This window comes from Rhineura floridana, chromosome 12 (genome assembly GCF_030035675.1).
Source record: "Rhineura floridana isolate rRhiFlo1 chromosome 12, rRhiFlo1.hap2, whole genome shotgun sequence".
NCBI lineage: Eukaryota > Metazoa > Chordata > Lepidosauria > Squamata > Rhineuridae > Rhineura > Rhineura floridana.
Window position 1 is genome coordinate 4,795,849 of NC_084491.1, and position 27,862 is coordinate 4,823,710.

Below are 27,862 nucleotides of genomic sequence, written 5' to 3' on the forward strand. Positions count from 1 at the left end.
ATTGGGCTGAAAACAACAGAATGAAATTCAACAGGGATAAATGCAAAGTTCTACACTTAGGAAAAAGAAACCAAATGCACAGTTATAAGATGGGGGATACTTGGCTCAGCAGTACGACATGCAAGAAGGATCTTGGAATTGTTGTTGATCACAAGCTGAATATGAGCCAACAGTGTGATGTGGCTGCAAAAAAGGCAAATGCTATATCAGGCTGCATTAACAGAATTATAGTTTCCAAATCATGTGAAGTATTAGTTCCCCTCTATTCAGCACTGGTTAGGCCTCATCTTGAGTGCTGTGTCCAGTTCTGGTCTCTGCACTTCAAGAAGGATGCAGACAAACTGGAACAGGTTCAAAAGAGGGCAACAAGGATGATCAGGGGACTGGAAACAACGCTCTATGAGGAGAGACTGAAGGAACTGGGCATATTTAACCTGGAGAAGAGAAGACTGAGGGGAGATATGATAGCACTCTTCAAGTACTTGAAAGGTTGCCACACAGAGGAGGGCCGGGATCTCTTCTCGATGATCCCAGAGTGCAGGACACGGAATAATGGGCTCAAGTTGCAAGAAGCCAGATTTCAACTGGACATCAGGAAAAGCTTCCTAACTGTTAGAGCCATACAACAATGGAACTAATTACTAGAGAGGTAGTGGGATCTCCGACACTAGAGGCATTCAAGAGGCAGCTGGACAGCCATCTGTCAGGAATGCTTTGATTTGGATTCCTGCATTGAGCAGGGGGTTGGACTTGATGGCCTTATAGGCCCCTTCCAACTCTACTATTCTATGATTCTATGAAAATATTTATATAAGCATGACTATCAAATATGTTTATTTATATAACCTGTAAAGATATTTATAGTGCAATCCTATGTTTGTTTACTCAGAAGCAAGTCCCAATGTATTCAATGGGGCTTACTCAACCAGGGAAAACTGCAGCCTCAAGTGATAAGGAACTTGTTCTTTTAACAAGTCCTTTAAGTTGAGACCTTATCCCAGTCTGCGTCTGTGTTGAAATTGCTTTTTAATATGTTTTTAAACTTTTTCTTAAAAAAATGTTTTTAAAGCTTTTAAAAATGTTTTTAAAGATGTTTTGTTTTAATATATTTTAAAGTCTGTTTTTATGATTTTTAAAGTGTTTTTAGTGCTTTTGTTTGCTGCCCTGGACTCCTACTAGGAGGAACGGCAGGATATAAATCAAATAATAAATAAATAAAAATAAATAAATAAACTTCATTCATTTTTTAAAAAAAACACAAGTCTGCGCTATGTTTACTCACAAGTCCCATTAATTTACAGCACAATCCTAACCATGTCTACTCAAAAGCAAGTCCTAATGGAGTTCAATGGGGTTTACTCCAGGTACATGCTTTACTCCCAGAAATGGCTTTACTCCCAGAAAAGCAGATATTGGATTAAATACTTTCATATTTCATAGCCCAGGGTCTGACTCTTGGACAGAAGAGGAAAAAAAACATTAAGCCATATTACTTACGCAAACTGCAAAAAACTCAAAGCCACCATATTCTGACGTTCAGCCTAGGCATGCCTGGATCAACAAGTCACAACTCTGGCGTCATTGGCTACAATCATGAAAGGGCGGGGTTACAGCCAGAACTTTGAAAAGTTACTTTTTTAAACTACAACTCCCATCAGCCCCAGCCAGCATGGCCACTGGATTGGGCTGATGGGAGTTGTAGCTAGAGCATGGGTCTGTTTAAAAAAAAGTTGTGCGGGGGGGCAATTGACGTTTTGGTGTATATCTCAGGAATTAGACCACCTAGAAACTTACTTTTTTTTAAATTGAAGCTGAGAGTCTGGAAAGTAAGGGGTGGTAGCCAGAGAGCCGGAGGCCCCCCCAAAACCAGAGACTCCAGCCGAAAACACACACACCGGGGCACACACACACACACACACACACACACACACACAAATCATCGTCACTCACCTCCACAGCTCTTCGCCATTCTGCTGCTGCCTTCTTCTCCTTGTCCTTGCCCTGGCTTTGTCCTCCGGCGTCCATTTTTTCCTCTCAGAGTCAGACGCTAGCAGGCCCCCCCGCCTATTCACCTCTTCCCTCGTGCCTCCTAACACAGATCACGAGGGAAGAGAGAGTCTGCGCAGAGGTCCAATCAGTGTGAGGCACGTGTCTTGTGTTAACCAATCACAGCCAGGAGCTGACTTCCCCTTGTTCCCGCCCCCAAGTAACGTCCAACCTAACGTGGAAACGTTAAAGTTGCAGCTGAAAAGTAGGGAAATTACTAGTCATTCCGTTACTTGCCAAATGTAACGGAATTACCCACTCGTTATCTAAAATTGTAACTAATTACAAGTAACTCGTTAAAAATAACGAGTTACTTCCAAGCTCTGCATGGACCACCTGGAAAAGCTTGTTCAGTCTGGGAATCTCTGAAATTTTTCTTAGAGAGAAGCCCACCAGATAAACTAAGCAGAGCAAAAGGCAGGCTACATTCGCAGGCACTGCAAAGGGCTAAGGTGCCATGTCTATTCTGAAACATTACCAAGTCCATTTGTTAGGACTAACCAAAATGTCACAAAAGAATAAGCAAGCTTTTGAGTCAGCCAGAACTCCTGAATGAATGCTAAGCAAAATGGGAACAGGGGGCTGAGGAAAAAATACATTTTTGTTGCATAGTCAAAGAAGGGCCGCGATGGCTCTGGGGCTGTCATGAAGGACATCTGCCAACAGTTTAGAGTTTACTATTACATCTATGATGTGGGTACACAAGGGGTAAGCTCTCCTCCTGTTATATATTAGACAAGGCAGCACATTTTTGGCACCCCTAGAAGACCTTCCTTTTAAGCAGACATTTTTGTCCCAGGCTGTAACTGTGATGGATTTGAAATTGTGTACACGTTTGTTATTGTTGGTGTTTTTTATTGTTCATTGCTTTGGGATATTTCATGGAAAGCGAGTCACAAATGAAATAAATGAAGTAAAGAAACAGAAATAAATGTGCTGCCTCTGATGTGTGTGTGTTGGGGGGCAGAGGGATGCGACAGCCGAGATAGCGTCAGCAAGCTGCCCCCCCCCCGGTAATTGTGTGTGCTGAACACCTGAACAGGGCTAATGTTTATCCCTGTCTTATGAAAATGCTCACCAGCTACAGATCGACCTGCTCTTGAAGGCACAGGAACAGGCCAATCTGCTTTTTTCCCTGGTCATTTCGGAGCCCTGGCCATAAATATCTTTGATGTACACCGTCAAACTCTCTAAAAGCAGCCTCCTCATTTCTGATAAGTTTAGAAGAAATGTTTTGAAAAAAAATCCCTTTCGGAACATGTGCAACCCTGAACATCTGTTCTGATGAGAGGAGCATGTCAGCATCTTCCATCACCCCTCCCAGGAGAAAGAAACACATGCTGATCAGCATGCCTGGAAAATGCAAAGAATTGAGAGGATCAAATAGACACTGTCATCCAGAGGTGCCCTACACAAGCTGAAACAAAGGCAGTTACATAAGCACTACTAATAATTAAACATCATTGTAGCAATTTGTAGTGCACTGCTGCCACCTAAGGTATAATCTGTCGAGGCCAAAACTGCAGCTAGAACACTGTAGAGAAACCCGACCAGGCCCACAACCTATGTCATCTTTCCCCAACCTGGTGCCCTTCAGCTGTTGCTTTGGACTATATCTCCCACCACTCCTAGCCTGCACAGCCCTAGGATGCTGTGGCTGATGGGAGCATGGCTCTCCTGGCTGTGGCTGATGGAAGTCATAGTCCAAAATAGGGGGGGGTACAAGGTTGGGAAAAGCTGGCCTGATTAGGCAGTCCAAGTGGCTTTGATACATCCTGTCCTCATAGAAGTGACAAAATGCAAGAAACAGTGGACGCAATCCCACAAGGGAAGGGTTCTGACCAAGGTTTTGACATTAAGCAGGAAGAAGAAGAAGGGAAGCTGATGTGTCTGAACAAGAGGGTACAGACGAAAAGATTCAACCAGAACCAGAGCTGAGGAGGTCAGAAAGGGCTAATCTTGGCAAACCACCTGACAGATTTAAAATAGGTGTGACAAAAGCGTTGTGTACTCAGGTAGAACCCTCTTCTTATGCTGATGTAAGCAAACTGTCCCCCAAGGAAGCCCAAAAGTGGCAAATAGCCATGGAGGAAGAAATAAGCGCCATGAACAAAAACGCGACGTGGACTTTAGCACAGCTACCTCCAAATAGGAAAGCCATTGGTTGCAAATGGATATATAAAATTAAGAAAACAGTAAAGGGGGAGGTGGAAAGGTACAGAGCACGGCTGGTGGCTAAGGGATTCAATCAAAAGTACGGAGAGGATTTTGACGCTGTATTTGCGCCCGTAGTCAGACATGAGACCATAAGACTAATGTTGAAAGTTGCTGCAACACAGAACATGCAGGTATACCACTATGACATTAAAACTGCGTTTCTTTATGGTGAGTTAGAAGAATCTTTATTTATGGAGCAACCCCCTGGTTTTGTGCAGAATCCTGCACTAGTATGTAAACTGCATAAGTCAATATATGGTCTCAAGCAAAGTGCCAGGTGTTGGCACACCAAACTTAATAAGGTATTGGAGTCAATAGGATTCAAAAAGAGTGTTGCTGATCCTTGTTTGTATGTACAACAGCAAACTGAAACTGTATACTGTCTTGTATTCGTAGACGATATCCTGTACTTTTGTTATACAGACAGAGCAAGAGGAATTTTATGATCAATTAAAGCAACATGTTGACATGACATGCCTTGGGCCAGTAACCCACTATTTAGGCACAGAGATAGTGAGAAAAGATGACGGCAGCTTTATGCTCCACCAAACAAATAAAATGCTAACAGCCTGCACATCCCACCATTTAATTCAGATTTTAATTTGGATTTTCTTGATCAGTGGATAATACGGTAAGGGGAAAAAATCCAACATAAATTGCATGTTACCCCACTGAGGACATTCTGAAGCAGATTGTGTGGACTTTTTTTTTTTTACTTGTGTGGTTATACACACACACACACATTTTTGTATTTTTAACCTGCTGTTTTATGCAAGCTTGGTACATCGGAAAACTCAGAAAATAAAAAGAAATTGGCCACAAGCAGAGGTGAAAAAATGCCTGCCCACATGCCCACAAAGGACCTCAGGATTCTGGAACTTATGGCTGGTGGAAAAGCACTCATAGAGGGGACAGGACAAGAGATAGTGCAAATACATCCCATCAAGCACTGCTCATAGTGTGGGCAGGAAACAGAGACCAAGTTCAGCTGAAAGTGCTCAACTAGGAGGTTGTTCCAAGTGGTCCGAAGCCTGGTCGGTCCAGTTGCTCAGGAACCCTTGGAACAGTCTAAGGCCTCCTGTGACAAATTAGCAAAGCACTTTGCCGACAAAATCGAACATTTACGGAGCCGTGGACACAGTAAATGAAACAGAGTTGGCCAGTTGCAATCCGGTCAAATGGGATCGGTTTCGACCTCTTCCTTCTGAGGATGTGGACAAGGTGCTCTCGACTGTGAAGCCTACCACCTGTCTAACTGATCCTTGCCCATCGTGGCTCCTTGTGAGCTGCAAAGAGAAATTGGGCGAGGGGATTAAGGCGGTGGTCAATGCATCCTTGGAGGAGGGTGTAATGCCATTAGCACTCAAGGAGGCAATTGTAAAGCCCATCTTAAAGAAGTCCTCCTTGGATCCCCAAGTTTTGAATAACTTTTGCCCAATTTCGAATCTACCATTCCTGGGCAAGATCATTGAGCGAGTAGTGGCTAATCAGTTGTCGACGCACTTGGATGAAACGGATTATTTGGATCCATACCAATCGGGTTTCAGGACTGGACATGGAACTGAAACAGCCTTGGTCGCTCTGGTTGATGATATGAGGAGGGCATTAGATAGGGGAGAATTCACCTTTCTTGTCCTCCTCGATCTCTCAGTGGCTTTTGATACTGTCGACCACAGCATCCTTTTACATCGCCTGGAGGAATCGGGAATAGGAGGCACTGTACTATGGTGGTTCCATTCCTTTCTTTCCGACAGGCATCAACAGGTAGCATTGGGGGAGGAGGTTTCAGACCCTTGGCCTCTCAATTGTGGTGTGCCACAGGGCTCTATCCTCTCTCCCAGGAGATTTGGGCTGCAGTGTCACCAATATGTGGATGACACTCAGCTGAGTAGCCAGGGTTGGTTGCCATAGTCAAACTGAAACTGAAGCTTAAGCCAAAGATTCATTTAGGCAGGGAGGTGGCTTCAATGTCCTTGAACAGAGCACAGGCCTCAAGTCTCTTGGGCTTCGTACACATTACTGGCTTAAAACACAGTTAGGCTGTTCTTTTTCTCAGTTGGGATCAAAGCTGGTTTTGGTGGGAAACCCATTAAAATGCAGCATTTTATAAGAAACCACAGGATGCCTATTGTGGCTCACGTTGTGTGTACACTGCTTCCCAAACCAGCAGTTGGAGCACACTGGATACAGCATAAATGGGAGTGTGTACAGAGCCTGCAACGCCTTGAATCTGGACTGAGTGCATAACACAACAACGGAAACTGACTCAAAGTAAGTGAGCCGAGAAAGGAGCGCATCTATAATGGATTGTGGGGTTTTTCCACTTTAATAAAAGAAGCACCAACTTACGGGGAGTTACATTTAGAGTGATTTTAAAATGGGAGAGTCTCCGTTCCTCTCTTCCCCAGCCTTAGGAAGAAGCAACAGGGACAATCTTCCCTAAGTAACCCTTGGAGCAGGGCCGGCCCTGCCATTCAGCAGAGTGAGGCAGCTGCCTCAGGTGGTAGCAGCCCCCTGTCATGATCCCCTCTGAGGGACTCTGACTCTGACCAGGAGGAGTACTGAGGAGTACTCAGGAGGAGTACTTTTTCCCCTTTGTGTACTCTGATGCAGTCCAAGAGGCGCTTCAGGAAAAGGAATCTGAAGGAACAGAGCCCTTTTGACACACACGCCCCAAGGCAGGATACCCGGAGGCTGCCTCTCCCTCACCTGAGGAAAAGAGGTTAGAGACAGGCCCGTAGCCAGGCTAAAGGTTTGATAGGGGGACAAAAAAAAGTAGGACAGAAAAAAAATCCTGAAATAAATTAAATTATTTGTAAAAAAAAATTAGGGGGAGGGGTAGAAAATGTTTTTGGGAGGGGTGGGTCTGGCCATGTCTTGCAGGGAGAGGCATCAGCATATCAAGAGGAAAGAGGAAACTTAAGTAGAGCACTACACTCACCTTCAGGCCAGGAATTCCTGCTGGGGCAGGATTCTCACGAGTAGCTGGGCATCCTCCACTTCTGCTTAAAAGCTTGGCAGGGAGGCAGGAAAACTCACGGGAACAATGTCTCTGCTGCCGTGCAGTCCTGAAATCCTTGTTACTGATCTGGGACACCCGAACCTTTGCCTCAGTTCTGGACCAGATTTCTTGTTGCTCCCTCTTTGCCCTATAAAAGCACCTGGGCTGTATTTTGCTCTTTCCACAACGCTGAGCAATGGACCTTTACTGAAAAGAAAGTTCACCTGTTGTCATTTTGCGGGCTGGAGCCACAACATGCACACACACTCATTCCCTTTGGGTTTCCCTGCCCTCAGGTGCAGTGGAGAACGCTGTCACATTGCCAGCATGGAAGTAACATTCAACTGAAGATTCGTTTTTTTAAAAAAGAAATCCTGTTTTTATCATACTGTTTTGCTAGTTTTTATGTATACTGCCTAGGGATTTTAAAATATTAAGCAGTCTGGAAATGTTTTAAATAAATAAAATGAAAGAATAAATGGCTTGTCAGGTCAGATTCTGTATGTGGAATGTGGGAATTTCCATCTTCTCCTCAGGCAGCAAAATGTCTTGAGCCGGCCCCTGCATCAGAGTCAGAAGGAAACATTCTGGGATGGGTAGTTCTCCTGCCTTTTCTTTGACTCCCAAGAACCCATGGCTTCTCTCAGAGGAAGACAAAGAAAAGACTAACTGAACTGACCTTCTGGCTATTCCAACAATTAAACTGGGATATTTGTGGTATTAAAAGTTAAAAGGGGCACACACTTATTGCAAACCAAGTAGTACCCCCCCAAAAAAAACTTTTGAAGGCACAGAGAGTATTGAAAGCAGAGCCACTATAACTGCCCCAATACCATCATGAGCACAAATCATGATGAATGCACAATAAGGAGGACATCTGGAGGGCCAGGGAGTTATATGTACACAGAAGGATGTCAGTTGTCCAAATATCCAATTGCTGGTATAAAGTGACCTCTAGTGTTCAACGGCTGCCATGCAGTGTGACTGCCGAACTAACCAGTCACATAGTTCCACTCAATCAAACCACAGATTTCCCAATATAGTAAGAATATAAGAAGAGCCTGCTGGATCAGGCCAGTGGTCCATCTAGTCAAGCATCCTCTTCTCACAGTGGCCAACCAGGTGCCCTTTATGGGAAGCCTGCAAGCAGGATCTGAGCACAACAGCACCCTCCCTCCTGTGGTTCCCAGCAACTGGGAGGCTGAGCAGCACAGTCATAGAATCATAGAATAGTAGAGTTGGAAGGGGCCTACAAGGCCAATGAGTCCAACCCCCTGCTCAGTGCAGGAATCCAACAATCCAATGTATAGCAGACCCAACCACGAGCTGTCCAGCTGCCTGTTGAAGGCCTCCAGGGTTGGAGAGCCCACCACCTCCCTAGGTCATTGGTTCCAGTGTTGTACCACTGTAACAATTAGGAAGTTTGAACTGATGTTCAGCCAAAATCTGGCTTCCTGCAACTTGAGTCCATTATTCCGTGTCCTGCACTCTGGGACAGTTGAGAAGAGATCCTGGCCCTCCTCTGTGTGGCAACCTTTCAAAGACTTGAAGAGTGCTATCATGTCTCCCTTCTGTGTTCTCTTCTCCAGGCTAAACCTGCCCACTTCTTTCAGTCTCTGCTCATCAGGCTTTGTTTCCAGTCCCCTGATCATCTTTGTTGCCCTTCTCTGAACCTGTTCCAGTTTATCTGCTTCCTTCTTAAACTGTGGTGTCCGGAACTTGATGCAGTATTCAAGATGAGGCCTAACCAGTGCTGAATAGAGAGGAACTAGTTCCTCACATGATTTGGAAATTATATTTCTATTAATGTAGACTAAAATAGTGTTTGCCTTTTTTGCAGCCACATCTTTCTGTTGGCTTGTATTCAGCTTGTGATCAACAACAATCCCAAGATACTTCTTGCATGTAGGATTGCTGAGCCAAGTATCCCCCATCTTATAACTATGCATTTAGTTTTTTTCCCCTAGGTGTAGAACTTTGCACATATCCCTGTTAAATTTTGTTCTGGTGTTTTCAGCCCATTGCTCCAGCCTACCAAGATCCCTTTGAATTTTCTTTCTGTTCTCAAAGATATTAGCTATCCTTCCCAATTTTGTATCATCTGCAAATCTGATAAGCATTCCCTGCACCTCCTCATTCAAGTCATTAATAAAAATGTTAAAGAGCCCTGGGCCCAGGACCGAACACTGTGGTGCCCTGCTCATTACCTCCTTCCACTTTGAGATGGAACCATTGACAAGCACTCTTTGAGTAAGATTCTGTAGCCAACTGTGGATTCACCTGATAATTGTTCCATCCAGCCCACATTTAGCTAGCTTGCTAATCAGAATATAATGGGCCACTTTGTCAAAAGCTTTGCTGAAGTCGAGCTATGTCATGCCCACAACATTCCCACAGTCTATCAGGGAGGTTACCTGATCAAAAAATGAGATCAGATTAGTCTGGCAGGATTTGTTCTTGACAGATCCAGGCTGGCTTCTAGTAATCACTGCAATGTTTTCAAGGTGCTTACAGATTGACCGCTTTATAATCTGCTCTAGAATTTTCCCAGAGATAGATATCAGGCTGATTGGTCTTAGTTCCCAGGTTCCTCCTTTTTGAAGATGGGGACAATATTAGCCCTCCACCCATTCTCCATGATTTCGCAAAGATAATAGACAGCTGTTCCAAGAGTTCTTCAGCCAGTTCCTTCAATGTTCTAGGGTGCAGTTCATCGGGCCCTGAAGATTTAAACGCGTTCAAATTGATTAGGCATTACTTGACCATTTGTCTATCCATCTCAAGCTGCAATCCTGCCCCTTCAACTTCATGTTTCCCAGGAGCGTCATAGACTCTCTTTTGGGAGAAGACTGAGCCAAAGTAAAATTGAGCACTTCTGCCTTTTCTTTGTCATCTGTTATCATTTTGCCATCCTCATTGAGTAGTGGTACCACCATTTCTTTTCTCTGTATTTTACTATGGATGTACCTGGAGAAAGCTTTTTTGTTCCTTTTGGTATCCCTCACTAACTTCAACCTCCTTCCACTTCCTGTCCTTTTTTGTTTTCAGGTTATCTCTAAGCTTTTTGTGAAGCCACATTGGCTTCTTCTACCGTCTACCTTCTTCCTCCTTTTTTCCTTGTTGGAATTGTGTCTTTAACATTTCCTTTTTTAGAAACTCTCACCCATCTTGGACTTCTTTTCTTGTTAGGGTCTCTTTCAGTTGCTGAACTACAATTCCCATCATGCTGGCCATTGGCTATGCTTACCGGGGCTAATGGGAGTTGTGCTTCAGGAACATCTGGAGGGCCAAAGGTTCCCCATACCTGCTCTTTGGGATGACAATTCCCTCTTCACCACTGTGGGACAGCCAGAGTTGCCCACTTTTCATTCAGAAGATTTGTGCTTTGTTTTCATTCAGAAAGAATCCCAACAGGGCTCACTATTTCCCACCACTGAAGCATGCATGCATGCATGCATTCATTCATTCATTTTTATTCTTATTTTTATTTTATTACATTTGTATACTGCCCCATAGCCGAAGCTCTCTGGGCAGTTTACAACAATTAAAAACATTAAAAACAAATATACAAATTTAAAAACGCATTTTTAAAAACAATTTAAAAACACATGCTAAAATGATAGAATTGAGTCCCCCTGTTTCAGCCAGCCTGCCTTCGCAGCTGCCGTCATTTCCCCAGGGGAGAGGTTAACAAAAGGCTACTGGGCCTTTAACAGTGCCAGAGAAGGCGCCAGGTGTGGTTCTTCCCAGCACAGGCTTGCAGTGATTTGGAGACCTTTATTAGGGCAAGCCCCGCAGCTGCTGGGCTGTGGTGTGGTGCACTCTTTTGGGCTCAAAAAGCAGCTGGTCTAGAAGCATTTAGTAGGCTGGTCTCCTCAGTTTTGTGTAAGTAAAGGGCTAACTTCAATGCTTCCTAATGCTCAGGTGAGCTGTTACAACCTTTCTGTTCCTGAGGTAGCTGCTGCAGTGGTGTACCTGTCAGCTTCCAGACCATTTAAGAAATACATGTAGACTGTTTCCCCCTTGCCTTTGAATTATGTAGAGCCCTGCTGGATGAGACCAGGCCCCTCCACTTTCCAGTGTGTCAGCTGAATGTCTTTGGGAAGCAGCAGAGAAAGAGGCTGTTGTTTATCCCTTGTAGTTAGCATTTGGAGAAAGGTTCTGTGCATGAAAGAACTGCCATCTATCTGCTTCTTTTAAGGATTTATACTGCACCCATCATTAAATTATTGCAAGAACTACAATTGCAATGAAAGCTCTTTAAAACAGGGCTGCCACTGGTTAAACAGTTCAAATATCAATCTTAATATAGGAGGCCCTCCTGGTGGCTTTGCCACTTTTGGAGTGGAGTCTATGGCTTTTAAGAGGGCCTTCTTGGTGATGGCTCCAAGAATGTGCAACTCCCTTCCTACAGAGATGTGTCTGGCACAATTTCTTTCAGTTGCCAAAGATGCAGCTCTTTTGAAAACTGAAGAACTGTTCTTGGTATTCTCCCTGTAATGTGTTGCATGAAATTACTGTTTTGGGATTATGAGTGCAATTGTGTTTTATTGTTTTAACTGTAATGTGTACTAGAGCGTTCTGGTGTAGGATAGGTAAGAAATAGAGAAGATCATGATGATCAGCAATAGTGCTATTTAAAAGAGCAGTATAATTAAGAAAGAAGCAGAGGAAAAACAGGTTGGATTGAAAAGCCTGGGAAAGTTAAAAGGTGTTTGATACTGAACTGACACCAAAGTAGGCAGTGGGGGGACCTCGCTGGGGAGAACACTCATCAGGATGAGCAGCCAGCACTGAGATGCCCTTTTCTCTGGCAGCCACCCAAGTGTGGTGCAGTTATGTATCTTAGGGGAGGCCCCCTCTTTAAATGGTCATGTGTCTTATTCCACTGATTCCAAAGTACGGTAGGCCAGCCCTGCTGCAGTTGGGGGCCCTCCTGTTGACTGAGCCCATTGACTTCTGCCCCAAAGTCCTGCCTGAACAACACTGCTACCATCCACCACACTTCACACGATGGTGACTTCTGAACAAGGGGCTCTGTTGAAGATCTTGGTATATCAGCAGGTGCATGAGGGGGCAAGTGGTCCTTCAGATACCCTGATACTAAACTTTAAAGGTCCAAACTAATATAGAATCATAGAATAGTAGAGTTGGAAGGGGCTCAATGCAGGAATCCAAATCAAAGCATTCCCGACAGATGGCTGTCCAGCTGCCTCTTGAATGCCTCCAGTGTCAGAGAGCCCACTACCTCTCTAGTTAATTGGTTCCATTGTCATATGACTCTAACAGGAAGTTTTTCCTGATGTTCAGTTGAAATCTGGCTTCCTGCAACTTGAGCCCATTATTCTTTGTCTGAACTGAGCCCAGAAGTGAACTAGGAGCTGACTTGCACCACATTATGGTAGTCTAACCAGAGTGTGGATAACTCAAGCCAGTCTGTCTCCGTTCCGGAGAAGCCGCAGCTGGCACACCAGCCTAAACTAGTAAAAGGAATTTGTGCCACAGAGGCAACCTGTGCTTCCAGTAACAAAGATGGTTCCAGGAGCACCCCCAAACTCCAAATATGGAGTGCATCCCTGCCAAATCCAGGGTGAACACCAGTAACCCAGGTAAAAGAACCACCCAGCAACAGGACCTCTGTCTGCCTGGGCTGAGCTTCACTTTACTGGCCCTCATCCCAGCTGATAACCACACAAAGGCACAACCTTAGTACCACTACTGCCTTCCTTGCACAGAAAGAAAAAACATAAATAGGGTTAAGTGTCATCTACATATTGATGACACCTCAATCAGCAGTTTTATGGAGATATTAAAAAGTACAGAGCAGAAATTAGCAACCTGTGTGACCCCAATAATATAAATGCCTTGGGAATGAGCAGTAATCTCCTAGCACCATTTTCTGGAATTGGCTATTCGGGTAGATTGCAGGGGTCCCACAGGTTGGCCACTGTGAGAACAGGATGCTACTAGATGGGCCATTGGTCTGATCCTGCAGGATCTTCTTATGTTCTTAGAAGCAGGACCACAGAAATACAATGCCCTCAGTACCCAACTCAGACAGACTAATCAGAAGGATACTGTCGCTGTTGGTACTGAAAGCCTCTGAGAAGTTCAGGAGATTCAGCAGGTCAAACTCACGCTATCTCCTCACAAAATCTATTAGAGTGACCAAAGGAGTTTCAGCACTAAGACCAAACGTGAAGGTCTATTGCAATGAATGTGGATCAGTTTTTCCCAACCTGCTGCCCCCCACTTGTTTTCGACTACAATTCCCATCAGCCCCAGCCAGCACAATGAGAGGTGGAGATGAATTCCTCTCTATCCCACCCTATTATCTTTCCATTCTTAGTTTTCATATCCTCTCTTGTGTGCCTTCTTTCTTTCGCAGATTAAAAAACATACACAGCAGAAATGTGGGTGTGCAATATTATGCAACCACAAGAGTGGCTGTATACTATAGTCAGTATGGATTTCTTGCATTCCGCAGTGTTAAATCGAAAATACCCCCCATGGCATTCGTATGGTTCCCATAAGCTCATTTAAAAAAAAAAACACCTTACAAAACTTATAGTCCTGAACTCAGAAACACTTGCTTAACAACCCTCTAAATTTTCATGGCAATACACAAAACAGTCAGAGAGAACTGAGGAGTAAATCCCACTGAATTCAATAAGCATGCAAACGATCAAATCTACCTTTCTCCTTCTCCCTCCTATCCCTCTCTCTTGCCCCTTCCCTCCCCCTTCCTTCACCCCTTTCTTCTCCCCTTTCTTCTCCCCATCCCCTTCCAATCCCCTCCTTCCCCTTCCTTCCCCTCCTCCTGCTTCCCCTTCTCCTCCTTCCCCTCCCCTCTGCCCTCCACACTCCCTCTCCCCCAAGGTCAGTTTTACCTATCCTAGGACTATAACCTTGGAGACCAGGGTTCGAATCCCCACACAGCCATGAAGCTCACTGGGTGACTGTGGGCCAGTCACTGCCTCTCAGCCTCAGAGGAAGGCAATGGTAAAACCACCTCTGAATGCCGCTTACCATGGAAACCCTATTCATAGGGTCGCCATAATTCAGGATCGACTTGAAGGCAGTCCATTTCATTTTCAAGCATGATTGCACGGGAGTAAATTCCATTAATAAGCATGCAAATGATCAAATGTGCCCTCCCCTCCTCCATCCTCCCATCACCTCTTTTGCCCCTTCCCTCCGCATTCCTTCATCTCTCCTCTTCCAATCCCTTTGTTGTGAGTTTGGGGGTTGAAATAGATAATTTCTATGAGTCCCCTTCGAGCCTCCAATTTGGAAACCTGTGCCTTGGGGTGAGAAACCCACTCTGCTGGTCAGATGAGTTTCTCTTGTTAAGCTAATAGAGTGGCCAGATTTGTTAATGGGTCTATCAAGTGCCCAGCAACTGGTGAATGGGCCAGAAAGACCCTTTTGTCATTGAAACTCTTCAGGAGAGCCTCCCCCCCCCTCCTGGGATCAAGGAGAGGCTTGTGTTTTGAGTTGTTTCAGAGAATGGCTGGGAACTGGAGACAGGCAGAGAGGCTGGCTCTCTGCACCATGGCTTTACGATGCCTCCTATAACCCTGATGGAAAAGCTGGATACTGGACTGCTGATGCCTTGAATCCCTCCATCCTAAGCTCAGGTTGGAATGTGTGTAAATAAATAAATGATATTTCATAAAGACACCACAGTCTCCACTGACCTTCTTCCCAGGGAAACCAAACCCAGGGTGAGCGCAGGAACCCCTGGAAATCTCACTGCTCAGAGATTGGGGTGGTGCGCAAAACCCTCCCGCTCTCCCTCTCCCCCTCCTTCTGCTTCCCTCTCCCCCTTTCCTCCTTCCCTCTCTTCTCCTCTCTCTGTCCCCCTCCCCATGGTCATTTTTACCTATCCTTAGCATGATTGCAGGGGAGTAAATCCCACTGAACTCAATAAGCATGCAAATGATCAATCCATTCTCAGTAAACTTGCACAGGATCCCATTTCTTACCTCCCAGATTAAAAAGCAGAGAAATTCACTAATAGGCAAAAAGGCTTGCAGTTTAAAAACGTACCTATAGCCAACAGATATTTCTATCAAATCTTAAAAAACAGGGAAATTAGGCAGCTATAGTGAATGCACCAGGGGAGCAGGAGAACTGACCTCCTCTCTGAGATATTGTCCTGCCCTACAAATTTGTCAAAATGCAAACACAATTTGGGTTGGTCTTTCACAGTCCAATCCACTTCCTGTGTAGCTTGGAAAAATTTGGTAACATGTGCCTCGGAGCATATGGTGAGTGGTGGCAACACCTGCAATCAGCTCAAATAATAGAAACAAGACATGTGTCTTGTTTTACCAGGCAGGAAGCAACAATATTAAAACAGTTGTTATAGTTCAGATAGTCACTTTAAATATGTCTGATTTACTTTGCAATTTTAGTGACATTTCCTATAGTGAATCATTTTCTTTTGCTTCTGTTTCTGTGAATACGTGAAGGACAGCAATGCTTTGCAACACTACAAAAAAGCTCCAAAAACAATTGTGGAATAATGGCACTGAGTATTCTGCAGAATAGTTTCCAATGGACATGACAAGATAAAATTTGCACAAAACAGTGGCAGGTGAAATATATTCTAGCAAAATTCTAGGTGTGCTCTATGTTTTTAATTGATCATGCCCACCTTTCCTTAAATGAAGTAGTTTAAGCATAGCAGGCTGAAGACATGCATCTTGGGCAGGCCAAGTTTGCTTTTTCCAACAGCTAGAGTCATTGTTTAAGTAACAACATATTGTAGTCAGTCTAATTTTACATCAAACTGTAATTTCAGATTCAACTGTTAATGCGCCCAAAATAGAAACAGGGTATAACCTCCAGTTTAAAACACAAAAGGCTGTCTTCATCATCATATGACATTGACCAATAAAAAGGCTTTGTAATTAATAAAAATAAATTTGACACAGATTTCTAGGATGAATAATGAGAGAAATATAATTTTCTAGATTAGAATCTCTGTAGAAATACTAGTAACACAGAAAAGAAACAAAGTAAGAAGAACACCAACAAAGATACAAAAATGTAATTCTCCATCTTTGGAAATGGCAGGTATTGCCACCACTCACTATATGCTCAGAGGCACATGTTACCAAATTCTTCCAAGAATCCACACAAGAAGTGGATTGGACTGTGAAAGACCCAAATTGTGTTTGCCCTACAAATTTGTCAAAATGCAGTACAATATCTCAGAGAGGAGGTCAGTTCTCCTGCTCCCCTGGTGCATTCACTATAGCTGCCCAATTTCCCTGCTTTTTAAAGTTTGATAGAAATATCTGTTGGCTATAGGTATGTTCTTAAACTGCAAGGTTTTTTGCCTATTAGCGACTCTATATGTGCAAAAGTTTTTAAAAGCCATGAAAACGTTCCACATTTCAAAGAGGCATGGTAGATTTATCTTTATTACTCTGATCTATCTTTGGGTTCTAAATGGTTTGCATTTGAATGCTTGTTGACCTCATTAGCCAAAAAAAAGTTAGCATTCTTTAGCAACTCTAGTTGAGCAAAGTTTATTTTAATTAACTGTGGGAAGAGGTAAACCTCTCGTTTCCTGCAGTGCATTAGTTAGATGCCTCAGTGATGAAATTATAAATGTTAGGGTAAATGAACCAGCCTTAAAGTCTGTATCTGAGAAAGATAAGGGGTCTGCAATAAGGGAATGGTGCATCTTAGAGTTTGTAACATAGCTGGTTCCCCCCACCATCTCTGAAATGTGGCAAAACTGACTTGACTGGCAGCTGATTGCTGTTTGGCCACTCATTGCCTGATCCCTGATGATCGACAGCTCTGCTTTGTCATACCCAGGGAGTAAGGATGGCTAAACGAGCCTCAGGCATGGAACCCCAGCAGTTGCCTCACCTCTTCCTGACACCTTCACCCGAGGTCCTGGGTGAGATACTGAGTGAACAGTTTGGCTCACTGCCTTCCATGGCCCCCATCACCCGCATGAAGAGGAAGTCCTCTGGCCACTACCTTCCCACTGAGAACCGGGAGCAGGTCCTGGGTCGGAGACGTGCTGCCAACGCCAAAGAGAGAGAGAGGGTAAGCAGGCAAAGGCTCTGAGGCTGCAGCCCCTTCTGTGCACATATGGGAGTGAGCCTTACTGAAGGCACAGGAAGACTTAATTCCAAGGAGATGTGCACAGTATCAAGCCATGCAAGAGCTTCTGACCACCTAGGTACAAATAAAACCATCTGTATGTTTTACAATGACTTAATGCACTGATGGAAGAACTAGCTGGGGGGTCGGGATATTGGCTGTGAAGGGAAAAGCCCTTTCTATATGACAGCCTTCTCCAGCCTGTTGCCCCCAGCCTGGTGTTAGGGACTACAACACCCATCAGCCCTAGTCAGGTGAGCGATATGGTGCTGGGACTGATGGAAGCATGGTACTGCTGGCTGCTGGAGCTGATGGGAGTTGTAGTCCAAGACATCTGGAGGCCACCAGATTAGGGAGGCTATTCCAGCAAACCACATGAGAAAGTCCACTAATAACTGTAAATCACTTCCTGCTGTTCATGTGATCACTTAGATACTTGTTGGGTCTGCTCATGCAGTTGATGAGATAACAATCCTGAAACACACTTAAGCCTCCAAGGTGTTTAACACGCTCAAAGGATGAATCAGAGTTGACATGAACGAAGTACCTGTCACAGTAAATGCCAACATTCACTAGTAAAAGAGTGTCAAATTGGGTCGTTTATTGAAGGCAGTGTTTTTTGAGATAGACTGGTGAATGTCAGAAACTGTCTGAATTAAGGGTAGTTTATCAACATTTACTCACAGTAAATCATAGATTAGTAGAGTTGGAAGGGCCTATAAGGCCATTGAGTCCAACCCCCCTGCTCAATGCAGGAATCCAACCTAAGGTGTACCCGACAGGTGGCTGCCCAGATGCCTCTTGAAGGCCTCCAGTGTTGGACAGCTCCCCAGGTCATTTATTCCATTGTTGTTAGAAAGCTTTTCCTGATGTCCAGTCGAAATCTGGCTTCCTGCAACTTGAGCCCATTATTCTGTCCTGCACTCTGGGACGATCGAGAAGAGATCCTGGCCCTCCTCTGTGTGGCAACTTTTCAAGTACTTGAAGAGTGCCATCATATCTCCCCTCAGTCTTCTCTTCTCAAGACTAAACATGCCCTTTTTTTCAGTCTTTCCTCATAGTAGTTTTGAGAGTTCTTCAGCCAGTTCCTTCATTACTCTAGGATGCGGTTCTTCGGGCCCCAGAGATTTGAACTCATTCAAAGTAATTAGGTGTTCCTTGACCATTTGACTATCAATCTCAAGCTGCAAACATTAAAGAATGGAAATGAGGATGCAGTTGGGCTCAAGATTTAACAAAAATGGGTTAAATGGCCAAATTTCCTGACTTTTCTCACTAGCTTCCCAAAAGATTAAGCATGACCAGTGAAAGTCAACATTTACTGAATCATGTATGAATGGTCATGAAAGTGTCATAAGCTTTGTAGAGCTGCCATTAGATTGTACAGGTTGACTCCTAGGGGCTTGGTGGGGAAAGAGGCTGTACCCAACTAGCCATTTCTCAGTTACCACCAGCCGGAGCTTTCCTGGAATGTTTGGTAGGTCTTCTGGGGGAAGGACTATATTCTTATGTGAATTCATCTGGGAAAGTTATCAGGATAGGGCAATAAAATTGCTCTCATTGTCTTAAAAAGTATCCTTATCAGCTCTTTAAAAGTGTTCTTATTGCTAAATATTGACTCTAGATAGCTTGAATAAACTTTGAGGTGTTTAGATGTTGGAAATGCATTAGTCTCCTATTCTAAGTTTGGCTGTAGTTGCATCAGACTTGGCAGGAGAAAGACAGCGGTAGCTTCTCATTGGTGCTGAAATCAGTTTGAAAGAGGCTGCACTGTTCATGCTGTGTTTACACTCATTCCACTTTCATATCTTTGGCAGGTCTTTGTATTGTCTCCAAAATCTGTTTAATTAAAGACAACAATGTGGCAAAAGTGAAGCCTCTGTCAAGCCACTTCCAGCTCCCTTAAAAACTCTCCTGTCTTCAACGATATTTAGCACGACGCCACATCCCTTAGACCTGTAGCAATATAAGCCAGCAACAGTATTGTTAAGCAAATTGCAAAACTGGAGGTTGGGTCTCTGAAAGACCTTAATATCAGGCCTTGACATTCTGCCCTCTGCCCTAAGGAAAAATCTTGCATGACAATGAGGGGGGCAACATGTGGCCCTCCAGATGTTGTCGGACTCTAACTCCCATCATCCCTCACTATTGGCCATGCTGGCTAGGCTGATAGGAGTTAGCGTCCATCACCTGGAGAGCCACAAGTTAGCCACTGCTGATTTAGTGTCCTATTAGCAGATAGTCAAAGTGAGGTGCAATTTGGTTTCAGGAACAGGTTAGTGAAAATCCACATCTGGAACAGGTGACCAGAGGGCAGGAATGGCACCAGCGGGTAGCCAGGTTGGGCCCTGGCTGAGAGCCTCTGCAGTCTAGGGGCCCCCTAAAGGGCCTCTCCTTAGGGTGGGAGGATGGCGCTCCCATTCCGTGATCCGTGATAGCATTGGGTCCTGCAACCCAACCCTACTGCAGATTGTGGAGAGGGAGTTCCCAGGCACACACACACCAATACAGACAGTGCGGGCTTAAATAAGCCCCCCCCACACCCCACCTATTTCTCCCATCAGTGTGAATGCCATGTGCTCTGTGCGTGCATGCCTGCCATCACCCTAGATGGCGGCAGGGGATGACATCTCCGTCATCTTGGTTGATAGCAGACATGTGCGCTATGCGTGCATGAGACATGAGAGGTAGGTGGGGTGTGCGTGTGGACTTATTGAAGCCTGTGCTGTCTATATTGGGGGGAGTGCCTGGGACCTCCCTCTTTGTGATCTGCAGCAGGGTTAGCCCCATACCACTTGTATAGGAGGATGTTGGGCTACAGTGCTGTGGGCCCGGGACAGGCTGGTGTCCAAGGGCCCAGTCATGCCTGGCACCGGCTCTACCAGAGGGTGGGGTGGAGTGGTTCTGCCCAACTCATCATCACAGGTTGAACGAACAGGAAGGAAAGGCTTCAGAGCAATTCAAAGTGCTGGTTTTGACCTACAAAGCCCTATACGGCTCAGGTCCAGACTATTTGACAGATCGTATCTCCCTACATGAACCTGCCCGGGATTTGAGATCTTTAGGTGAGGCCCTTCTTGTGTTCCCTACACCTTCGCAAGCACATTTGACGCGGACACGAGATAGGGCCTTTTCGGTGGTCGCCCCTAGGTTGTGGAACTCCCTCCCGAGTGAGGTACGATCAGCTCCCTCCTTGCTGTCTTTTCGGCGACAAGTAAAGACTGTTTTATTTCAGCGGGCATTTGGGACAGAGAACGACCAGGATTAATGTCTTATAGGCTTGGTGATCATATTATATGATTTTATTATTTTAAATTGTTCGCTGTTTTAACTTTTATCTTATAGTTTTTAATTTTCCCTTATAGTTTAATTCTTTTTTAATAATATACTCTGTATGTTTTAATGATGTTGTTTTTAGTTGTAAGCCGCTCTGAGTCCTATTGGAAAAGGGCGGGGTAAAAATAAAGTTTTATTATTATTATTATTATTATTATTATTATTATTATTCTCCTAACTGAAGGAAAATGTCTCTTGACCTTAATTGCTTACCTTTTTTTAAAAAAAAAAACCCCACAGATAAAGAACTTGAACAGTTGTTTTTCCAAGCTCAAATCGATTGTGCCGCTGATTCCAAAGGACCGAAAGCCAAGTAAGGTCGATATGCTTAAAGCCACAGCTGAATACATCCGCCTGTTGCGCTTGATTTTGGATGAAACTGGAGGGCTTGAGGTAGGAACGAAACTAACTTTGCAGCTTAGCTTCTCCCTACATACCACACACACAGAGCTTTCTTCCTTCAAGAATCCCTTTTACACTGAATGGTTTGCTAAAGACTTCTGTATGTTTGTTGCAGAGCCCTGTGCTTTGTAGATTCTGGCGCACACCCTGTGATGAGGGATGGAAGGTTCTGCTAACCTCACTCTCAGTTTTTCACTTTTCTAGTCTTATATACAGTTTTCCACATTTCTGCAGCAGTGAAAACTCTTCAGCATTTTAGTGTGAATTTCTCCTAATAAACACATTTTTGTAGGCAGTTTTGACGAACACACACATTTTCTCCTAATATAATGCATTTGCATTTTCAGTTATTTTCATTAAGATATCATTAAGATACTCATGTTTGTGCATGTTTTCCCCTAGTATATGCATTTTAAAAAATGTTGTTTGGTTGGAGAATCGCATCACAAAATCCGGATAAATGTAAATTTTAAAGGATGGCTGTGTTTCTTTCTCATATTTTTTTTGAAAGTGCATGTTTGATAAATTCAGCTTTAAATGTGAACTGAATCAGTTTCTCTACCATCCCTCCCTGGGATGCACAGCTGGTTCATGTGGAGCACTGGCTGTGCTTATTGGGACACTTGCTTCCCTTGAACTGAGGCTGCTTCCAGATGGGTGGCTCCTGTGCTACCTAAGCATTGTACTTTCACTGAAAGCTACAAGCAGATTTGCAACAGACGTTTCCATATTGTGGGGTGCAGTACTGTTTGGGGGGGATATACTATGTACCATCTAAACCAGGGATGGGGAACTTTTAGCCCTCCAGATGTTGCTGAACTACAATTCCCATCAGTCCTAGCAAGCATGACCAACGGCCAGGGATGGTGGGAGTTGTAGTTCAGCAACATCTGGAGGACCAAAGGTTCCCCATGTCTGATCTAAACTTGTGGACAGGGAGGGTAATTCTGTGATTAATCTTTTATTTAAATCATTTTTTTTAATTTGCACCAAAACAATTATTGGGTAATACCCAATGTTAGTCATACTTGGAAAAGACTTGTTGAAATCAGTGGACGAGTCCATTGGTTTCATTGGGTTTACTCTAAGTATCATCCATTTATTTAAGCACACTTATGCAGTTCCTTTCTGATAATTTAACTTTTTCCCCCTACAAGCTGTGAAAATACATTAGGGAAAATCTGCAGGTTGGAATAAAGAAATGCATCACTAAAAATAGCAAGAACCAAAAACACAGCTGGGTTCTTTGTTTCAACACTATAACACTTGTTTCATTTAAGTGCTTTAGTGCAAATATTTTAATATAGCCCCCAAAACATTTTATTAAAAGCTCAGAGTAACATGGTAATAAAACAGCATCAAGCTGAAAGGCAATAGTAAAAGTGGCTGATGAGGTCACCTAGTGGTATGTCACCCCACATGCCAAAATCATGCCTCTTAAAAAGCATGGAAGGAGGAGCATGAAGGGAAGCTACACCTGTGAAGATTGTGGTGCTGGTGGTTTCTTTGAGAAAATAAGTATTTTCTGTATTCTGAAAAATGCAGAAGAAGGGACAGGGGGGAAATGACTGGCTTTGTGCAGATGCCCCTTAAAGTGAGCGACTGAAGCATGGCAACTCCACACGAGATGCCTTGTGTGGCAAACAGCATCCACCTTCTGCCCTGCACGGCTCAGCAAATGCTCACTGTGTTACTCACAGAAAACTGTGTGAGGCTGATGGGAGTTGTAGTCCAAAACAGCTGGAAGGCAGTATTCATTTAATTTAATTTGATTAATTTAATTTCATTTTTAATTTTAATTTTATTTTATTTATACCCCGCCTTTCGGCCAAAGGCCCTCAAGGCGGCTTACAAAGAAAAAAACCCCACAGATATAAAAATACAATATGAAAATACAATAAAAATACAATAAAAGCAGTGCAATTTACAAAAATTAAATTAAATAACAAACAACAGTGTGTTGGGGGAGGCTGCTCAACACCATCTGTATTAATTTTGCAACTGTTTGGCATGCAAAAGAAATGGATGCTCCTTATCTCATATTTCCTTTGCAAATGCCCAGTATATACAGAATTACAGTTTGCAATGCATGTCTGTCTTCCCTGCTTGCGAAATACAGAAGAAATCAGTGTTAATGATGCTGGCAGCGCTTTTTCCAGTATCCAATTGCTGAAATGTCTGAAGGTTGCCTGTGTCTGCAACCCAATTCATGCAGAGGTTTCTTCAAGCAATCTTCACATGGGAGGGATCTCGTATGTCGGTGGAAGGGGAAAGAGGGTTGCCCTTTTGCGTGAGGCCTTTGGACTTAGGTGTCCCAGGGCAATAGCAAATTATAAGAGTTAGGCAAAATGAAGTGGTGGAATTCCGAAGCGTGCCAGACTACAGATGAGAAGTGGCATCTTTTTAAACTGTCCCCTACAATTAAAAAACTCCCCTGTGCATGTTGCACATTGGGAGTGATTTAGCCTAGCCCTCTCCCTGACTTGCCTTATTTATTACATAGTGAAGCCTTCAAAAAGGCCCTCTGCCTACACTTTGATGTGGCTCTGTCTGGAGGTCTACATAACTTGGGCTGGGGCTGGCCTGCACATGCAAAGGAAAGATGGGAATGAGGTGTTGGAATGTTCCGCTTCAGACTGGAGAGGAGAAATCATATTTGAAAACTCCCCTATGAAAAACAGAAAACTAGCAGAGCAGGGATTGGCCTGGGCTAGACACTTTCCTATGCTAGACTTTTATTTGCAGGATTCTCTCCCCCCCCCCCCCGGCCATGTGGTGAGCATCCCCAAAATGGCCTTTTCAGGCCGACAGTCTGGTGTGACACCTTGAGATTCTACCACCTCTGCTGCATGCATATTCCAAGGCTTGTAGAAAAACTGCTAGTACTCTGCCCATGAAATCAAGCCAGCTCTTTCATGTGCACCCCTTTCTTGGTTATTTTTGGTATGAGCATGGCCAGCCAAGTTTTCTTACCAACTACCTGATTTCTTTTCTGCTTCTACAAGGTGGAAGACCCACCAGAACAAAATCCTTCTGGGCCTACTTCAGCGCCAGAGCCTCTAGAGAGGTGCTTACCGGGAAACCCCGCATCGCAGAGATCCAGCAGTTGCACTAATACAGATAATGATGTGGGGATGGTTTGGACAAACCAGAGGGTGCCGGAGGCCCCTGTATGGGCATGGGAGGAAACTCTTCTGCCTGCCTATGTGGGGATTGTAGAGCTTCACAAAAATTGATAGCTGGTAAGGTTTTCTCCGGTGTTTGGTCTTACAGTTTATGCCACGGCTGATGAGCCAAAGAGAGGAAATACGTTTTCTATCAGCAGGCACATTGCCTCAGAAGCTGTTAAATATATGGCCCCCTCCAGATAACCTATTTGTTGAACATTCATCATTATCTACTTCCACAAAGCTTATGTGGTGGTAAAACTATTTCCGATCTTTATTGAGCATTTGTTCTGATTTGACTGTGAAGACATCATCTGACAACGAGCATTCTTACTTGCACAGTGTTTATGCGTCTTTCTGTTGATCATTTGTTCATCCCACAAAGTGAATTTCCCATCACTTTCCCAACTCCATAAAAAGTCATTTTTTAAAAAAGTAGGTTTGTTGTGCAAGGGTGACAGAGCACTTTAGTCAGTTTATATTGCGCAAACCTAAATTTCCAGTATGTGCTTGAATCCCTCCTGCAAAATACTGATGTCTAGATGCAGCTTTGGCCCAATTGACACGTAATGCTAAGCCAAACAATGGCTGAGCACAAATGAGCAAGCGTGCAGGTACTTGGGCCAAAAACTGTGACCCCTTCAGTCCTCTCCCAGTCCTGCTGTTGCTGTGCTATCCAACGCTACCCAGAGCAGTCATGATTTTGTCCAAGTACTTGCAAGCTTGCTCATTCATGCTTTGCCATTGTTTGGCTTACTGTTAGGTGCAAACCAGCCAGTGAGGACTAGTAATGGACGTTGTAACCTGTGCTCTTGGAGATGGCTTGCCACAATTTAAGACATGCTGTATGTGCTTGAAGCAATGCTTCTGCTGTGGCTGTATCTCACTGTAAAGCAAGAGCATCACAAAACCATCCGGGGGGTGGTGGATCAAAGCATTTTATCTTTAAAAAAATGTATTACCTGCCTGTCATCAGCACATGGCGGTATAAAAAGTGATCAAACGAGAGTGCAGACTAAAAAATGCCGCCAAACAAAGCAGCTAAGAACAACAGAGCAGGTTAAACACTAATCGATTTGTAAACAATGCCTGCACAAATCAGTCTTAACCTGGTGCTGAAATGATAACCCTGTCAGTGCCACTCGTACCTGTACAGGGAGAGCATTCTACAGACAAGGGGTCACCACTGGGAAGGCTCCGTCCTGTAGCTACAGAGAGCAAGCTTCTCCTAGTGGTGGAATGCATAGAAGAACTTCCTCCAAAGGTCTCAAGATATGGGCAGGCTGGTATAGGGAGAAGCACTCCGTCAGGTATTTGGGGCCCATTTAACCCAACCAGGATGATGCAAAAAAAAAAGTGACATCCTCCAGAAATCTTTCTAATGGAAATATTTCGAAGCTAACAATGTCATTGGCTACCACTTTGTTTCTGGGCTCAGTTCAAGGTGCCATCTTTGGCCTTAAACCTCAGCATGATGCACTCCATGTTGTTGTGTAAATTTGTATATTTGTTAAGCAGAGAATAACAGCGGTCTGAAATGCATGTGTGCCAGTGTGTGCGTACCTAAGAAAGGAGGCTTTTACCCTGCATTAGGATCACTGAGACTTAAGACTTAGTAAAATAAGAAAAGCTACTTTATTTATAGAAATACATAGTAGATGGAAAGGCATACCTAGTTCTAACTAACTAACTAAGTTGGAGGCGCAACGCCCAGGTTTGGGAGTTGCCCCCATGGCTAGGAGAGAAAGAGCAGAGACAAAGGTGTCTCCTCTCTCTTGGACAGTCGGAGAAGGAAGAAGTGGAAAGGGCAGAAGGAGGAGGGGCAGGTAAGCTTCCCTTAAGACATATCAGTCTAACAACGGAAGGAAGGAAGTCAGAGCATCACAGGTAAAGGTAGTCAAGCCTATCCATCTGGAGGACCCTAGCTCTATCTCCCATCTGAAACATAAACAAAAGAACAAAACAGGAGTTGCTCTTGCCCCACTTCCAACACTCCTGCCCTATCTGTTACCTGCAAATGGGCCTGTAACCCTAAAGGTTTGGAAGCTTCCTTAGTTGCTGGAGATTCCTTATGATGTGTGTCTAGATGCGTAGCTCAGCGGTGGAGCATCCGCTTTGCCAGTCTCCAGGAAGGGCTGGAAATGACCCCTGTCTGAAACCCTGCAGGGCCTCTGCCAGTTGAGCTAGATGGACCAACAGTTTGGTTTGACACTATGTTCCTTTCAGGGGGTCCCATTGAAGTCTTCTCTTGGGGTCCAGTCCCTGAGTTACTGGGGGAGGGGTGGCAGATGGTTAAAATTTAATGTGCTTGGTGCCTGAAAAGGTATACTTGGGTGTCCCTGAACTATCTTAGGACCTCCACAAGGCCTCCTCACCATTCCTTGGTCAATGGAGGTGCAAGTGGGGGAAAGAAAAGTAAAGACCCAAGTTAAGCAACTTCCCAAGGGGGAGCGAGTCTGTCTCCTCTCAAGGAGAACTCTCAAGATCGCATTACTCTAGTGGATATTTCTTTAGAGTGTTTTAGATGACATGTCTTATAGTACTATTTTATTGTTATCATTTGCCTACTGTTTTTGTTGTTAGGGCTGTATTTTAGCTTGTTTGATTATATTTATCTTATTCTGTATGCTGCCTTGAAGGATGTAATGTCTGAAAGGCAACATATCAATACTGAAATAAATAAATACACAAATGCACTTCCATGTCTGTAACCAACTTGTCTTTCAGAGCCCTCCTTTGGGATGGATGAAGGATCTTCTCTTCAACGCTGAGCACTTACAGAAGGGAACTCAGAACTGAGTTCTTATTTTCTGAGTTTGTACTTATTCTATTTAAAAGATAATTAAAGTTGCTATGATTATCATTCATGTTTTGCACGTGCAGAGTTTAATATTTGAAGCAGAATTCATTGTGGACAGTAAAGTGCTTCACAGGGTAGCTAAAAGCTAACACTGATATGGTGTAAACTCCCATGGCTACACCTGAGTGTGAAGAGGATGTTCTGATGAAGTGTCAGTTAAAAGGTAATCTAAAGTGGCGAGTGCAGCACTTGGAGATACATATGTAAAGAGGCGAGGAGTGCCTTTTCCCAGTTATGGTCCCTTTTGGACAGAGATGACTTGGCCATGGACCTCCATGCTCTAGTAACTTCCAGACTGGATTATTACATGGAGCTGCCCTTGAAAATGACTCGGAAACTTCAACTGGTCTAAAATGCAGCAGCCAGATTACTGGCTGGGGTTGCGTTTAGAACTTGTATAGCCCATTTTCAAATAGTTGCATTGGTTGCCAGTTTGTTTCCAGGCCCAATTCAAGGTGCTCACGTTAATGTTTAAAGCCCTAAATGAGTTAGGTCCCAAATATCCGAAAGCCTCCTTCCCTGCAGACCACTTGGGTGTTAAGATTAGCAGAGGGGGCCTTCTTGGTCGTTCTGCCACTAAGAAGTTTGGGGAATGGTGGCCTGAGAGAGCGCATTCTCTGTGGCAGCCCCTAATTTGTGGAACTTCTTTCCCAAAGGAGTGTAACCTCATTGTACAGTTTTTGTTCAGTTCAGTTCATTATT

At 44.1% G+C, this 27,862-nt stretch overlaps 1 protein-coding gene across 2 annotated transcripts; it reads left to right on the plus strand.

Annotated features, from left to right (window-relative positions):
• Positions 1 to 11,043: 11,043 nt before the first annotated feature.
• Positions 11,044 to 27,163, plus strand: FIGLA (folliculogenesis specific bHLH transcription factor). 2 transcript variants are annotated; one of them, XM_061592700.1, is made up of 5 exons: positions 11,044 to 11,149; positions 17,102 to 17,338; positions 20,972 to 21,124; positions 24,139 to 24,375; positions 27,028 to 27,163. In XM_061592700.1, the coding sequence occupies exons 2-4, from the start codon at positions 17,111 to 17,113 to the stop codon at positions 24,367 to 24,369; spliced, it is 612 nt and encodes a 203-aa protein (XP_061448684.1). In that variant the 5' UTR covers positions 11,044 to 11,149; positions 17,102 to 17,110; the 3' UTR covers positions 24,370 to 24,375; positions 27,028 to 27,163. The 2 variants fall into 2 exon arrangements, with proteins under 2 accessions (XP_061448684.1, XP_061448683.1); XM_061592699.1 differs by having other exon boundaries at positions 11,061 to 11,188.
• Positions 27,164 to 27,862: the final 699 nt, after the last annotated feature.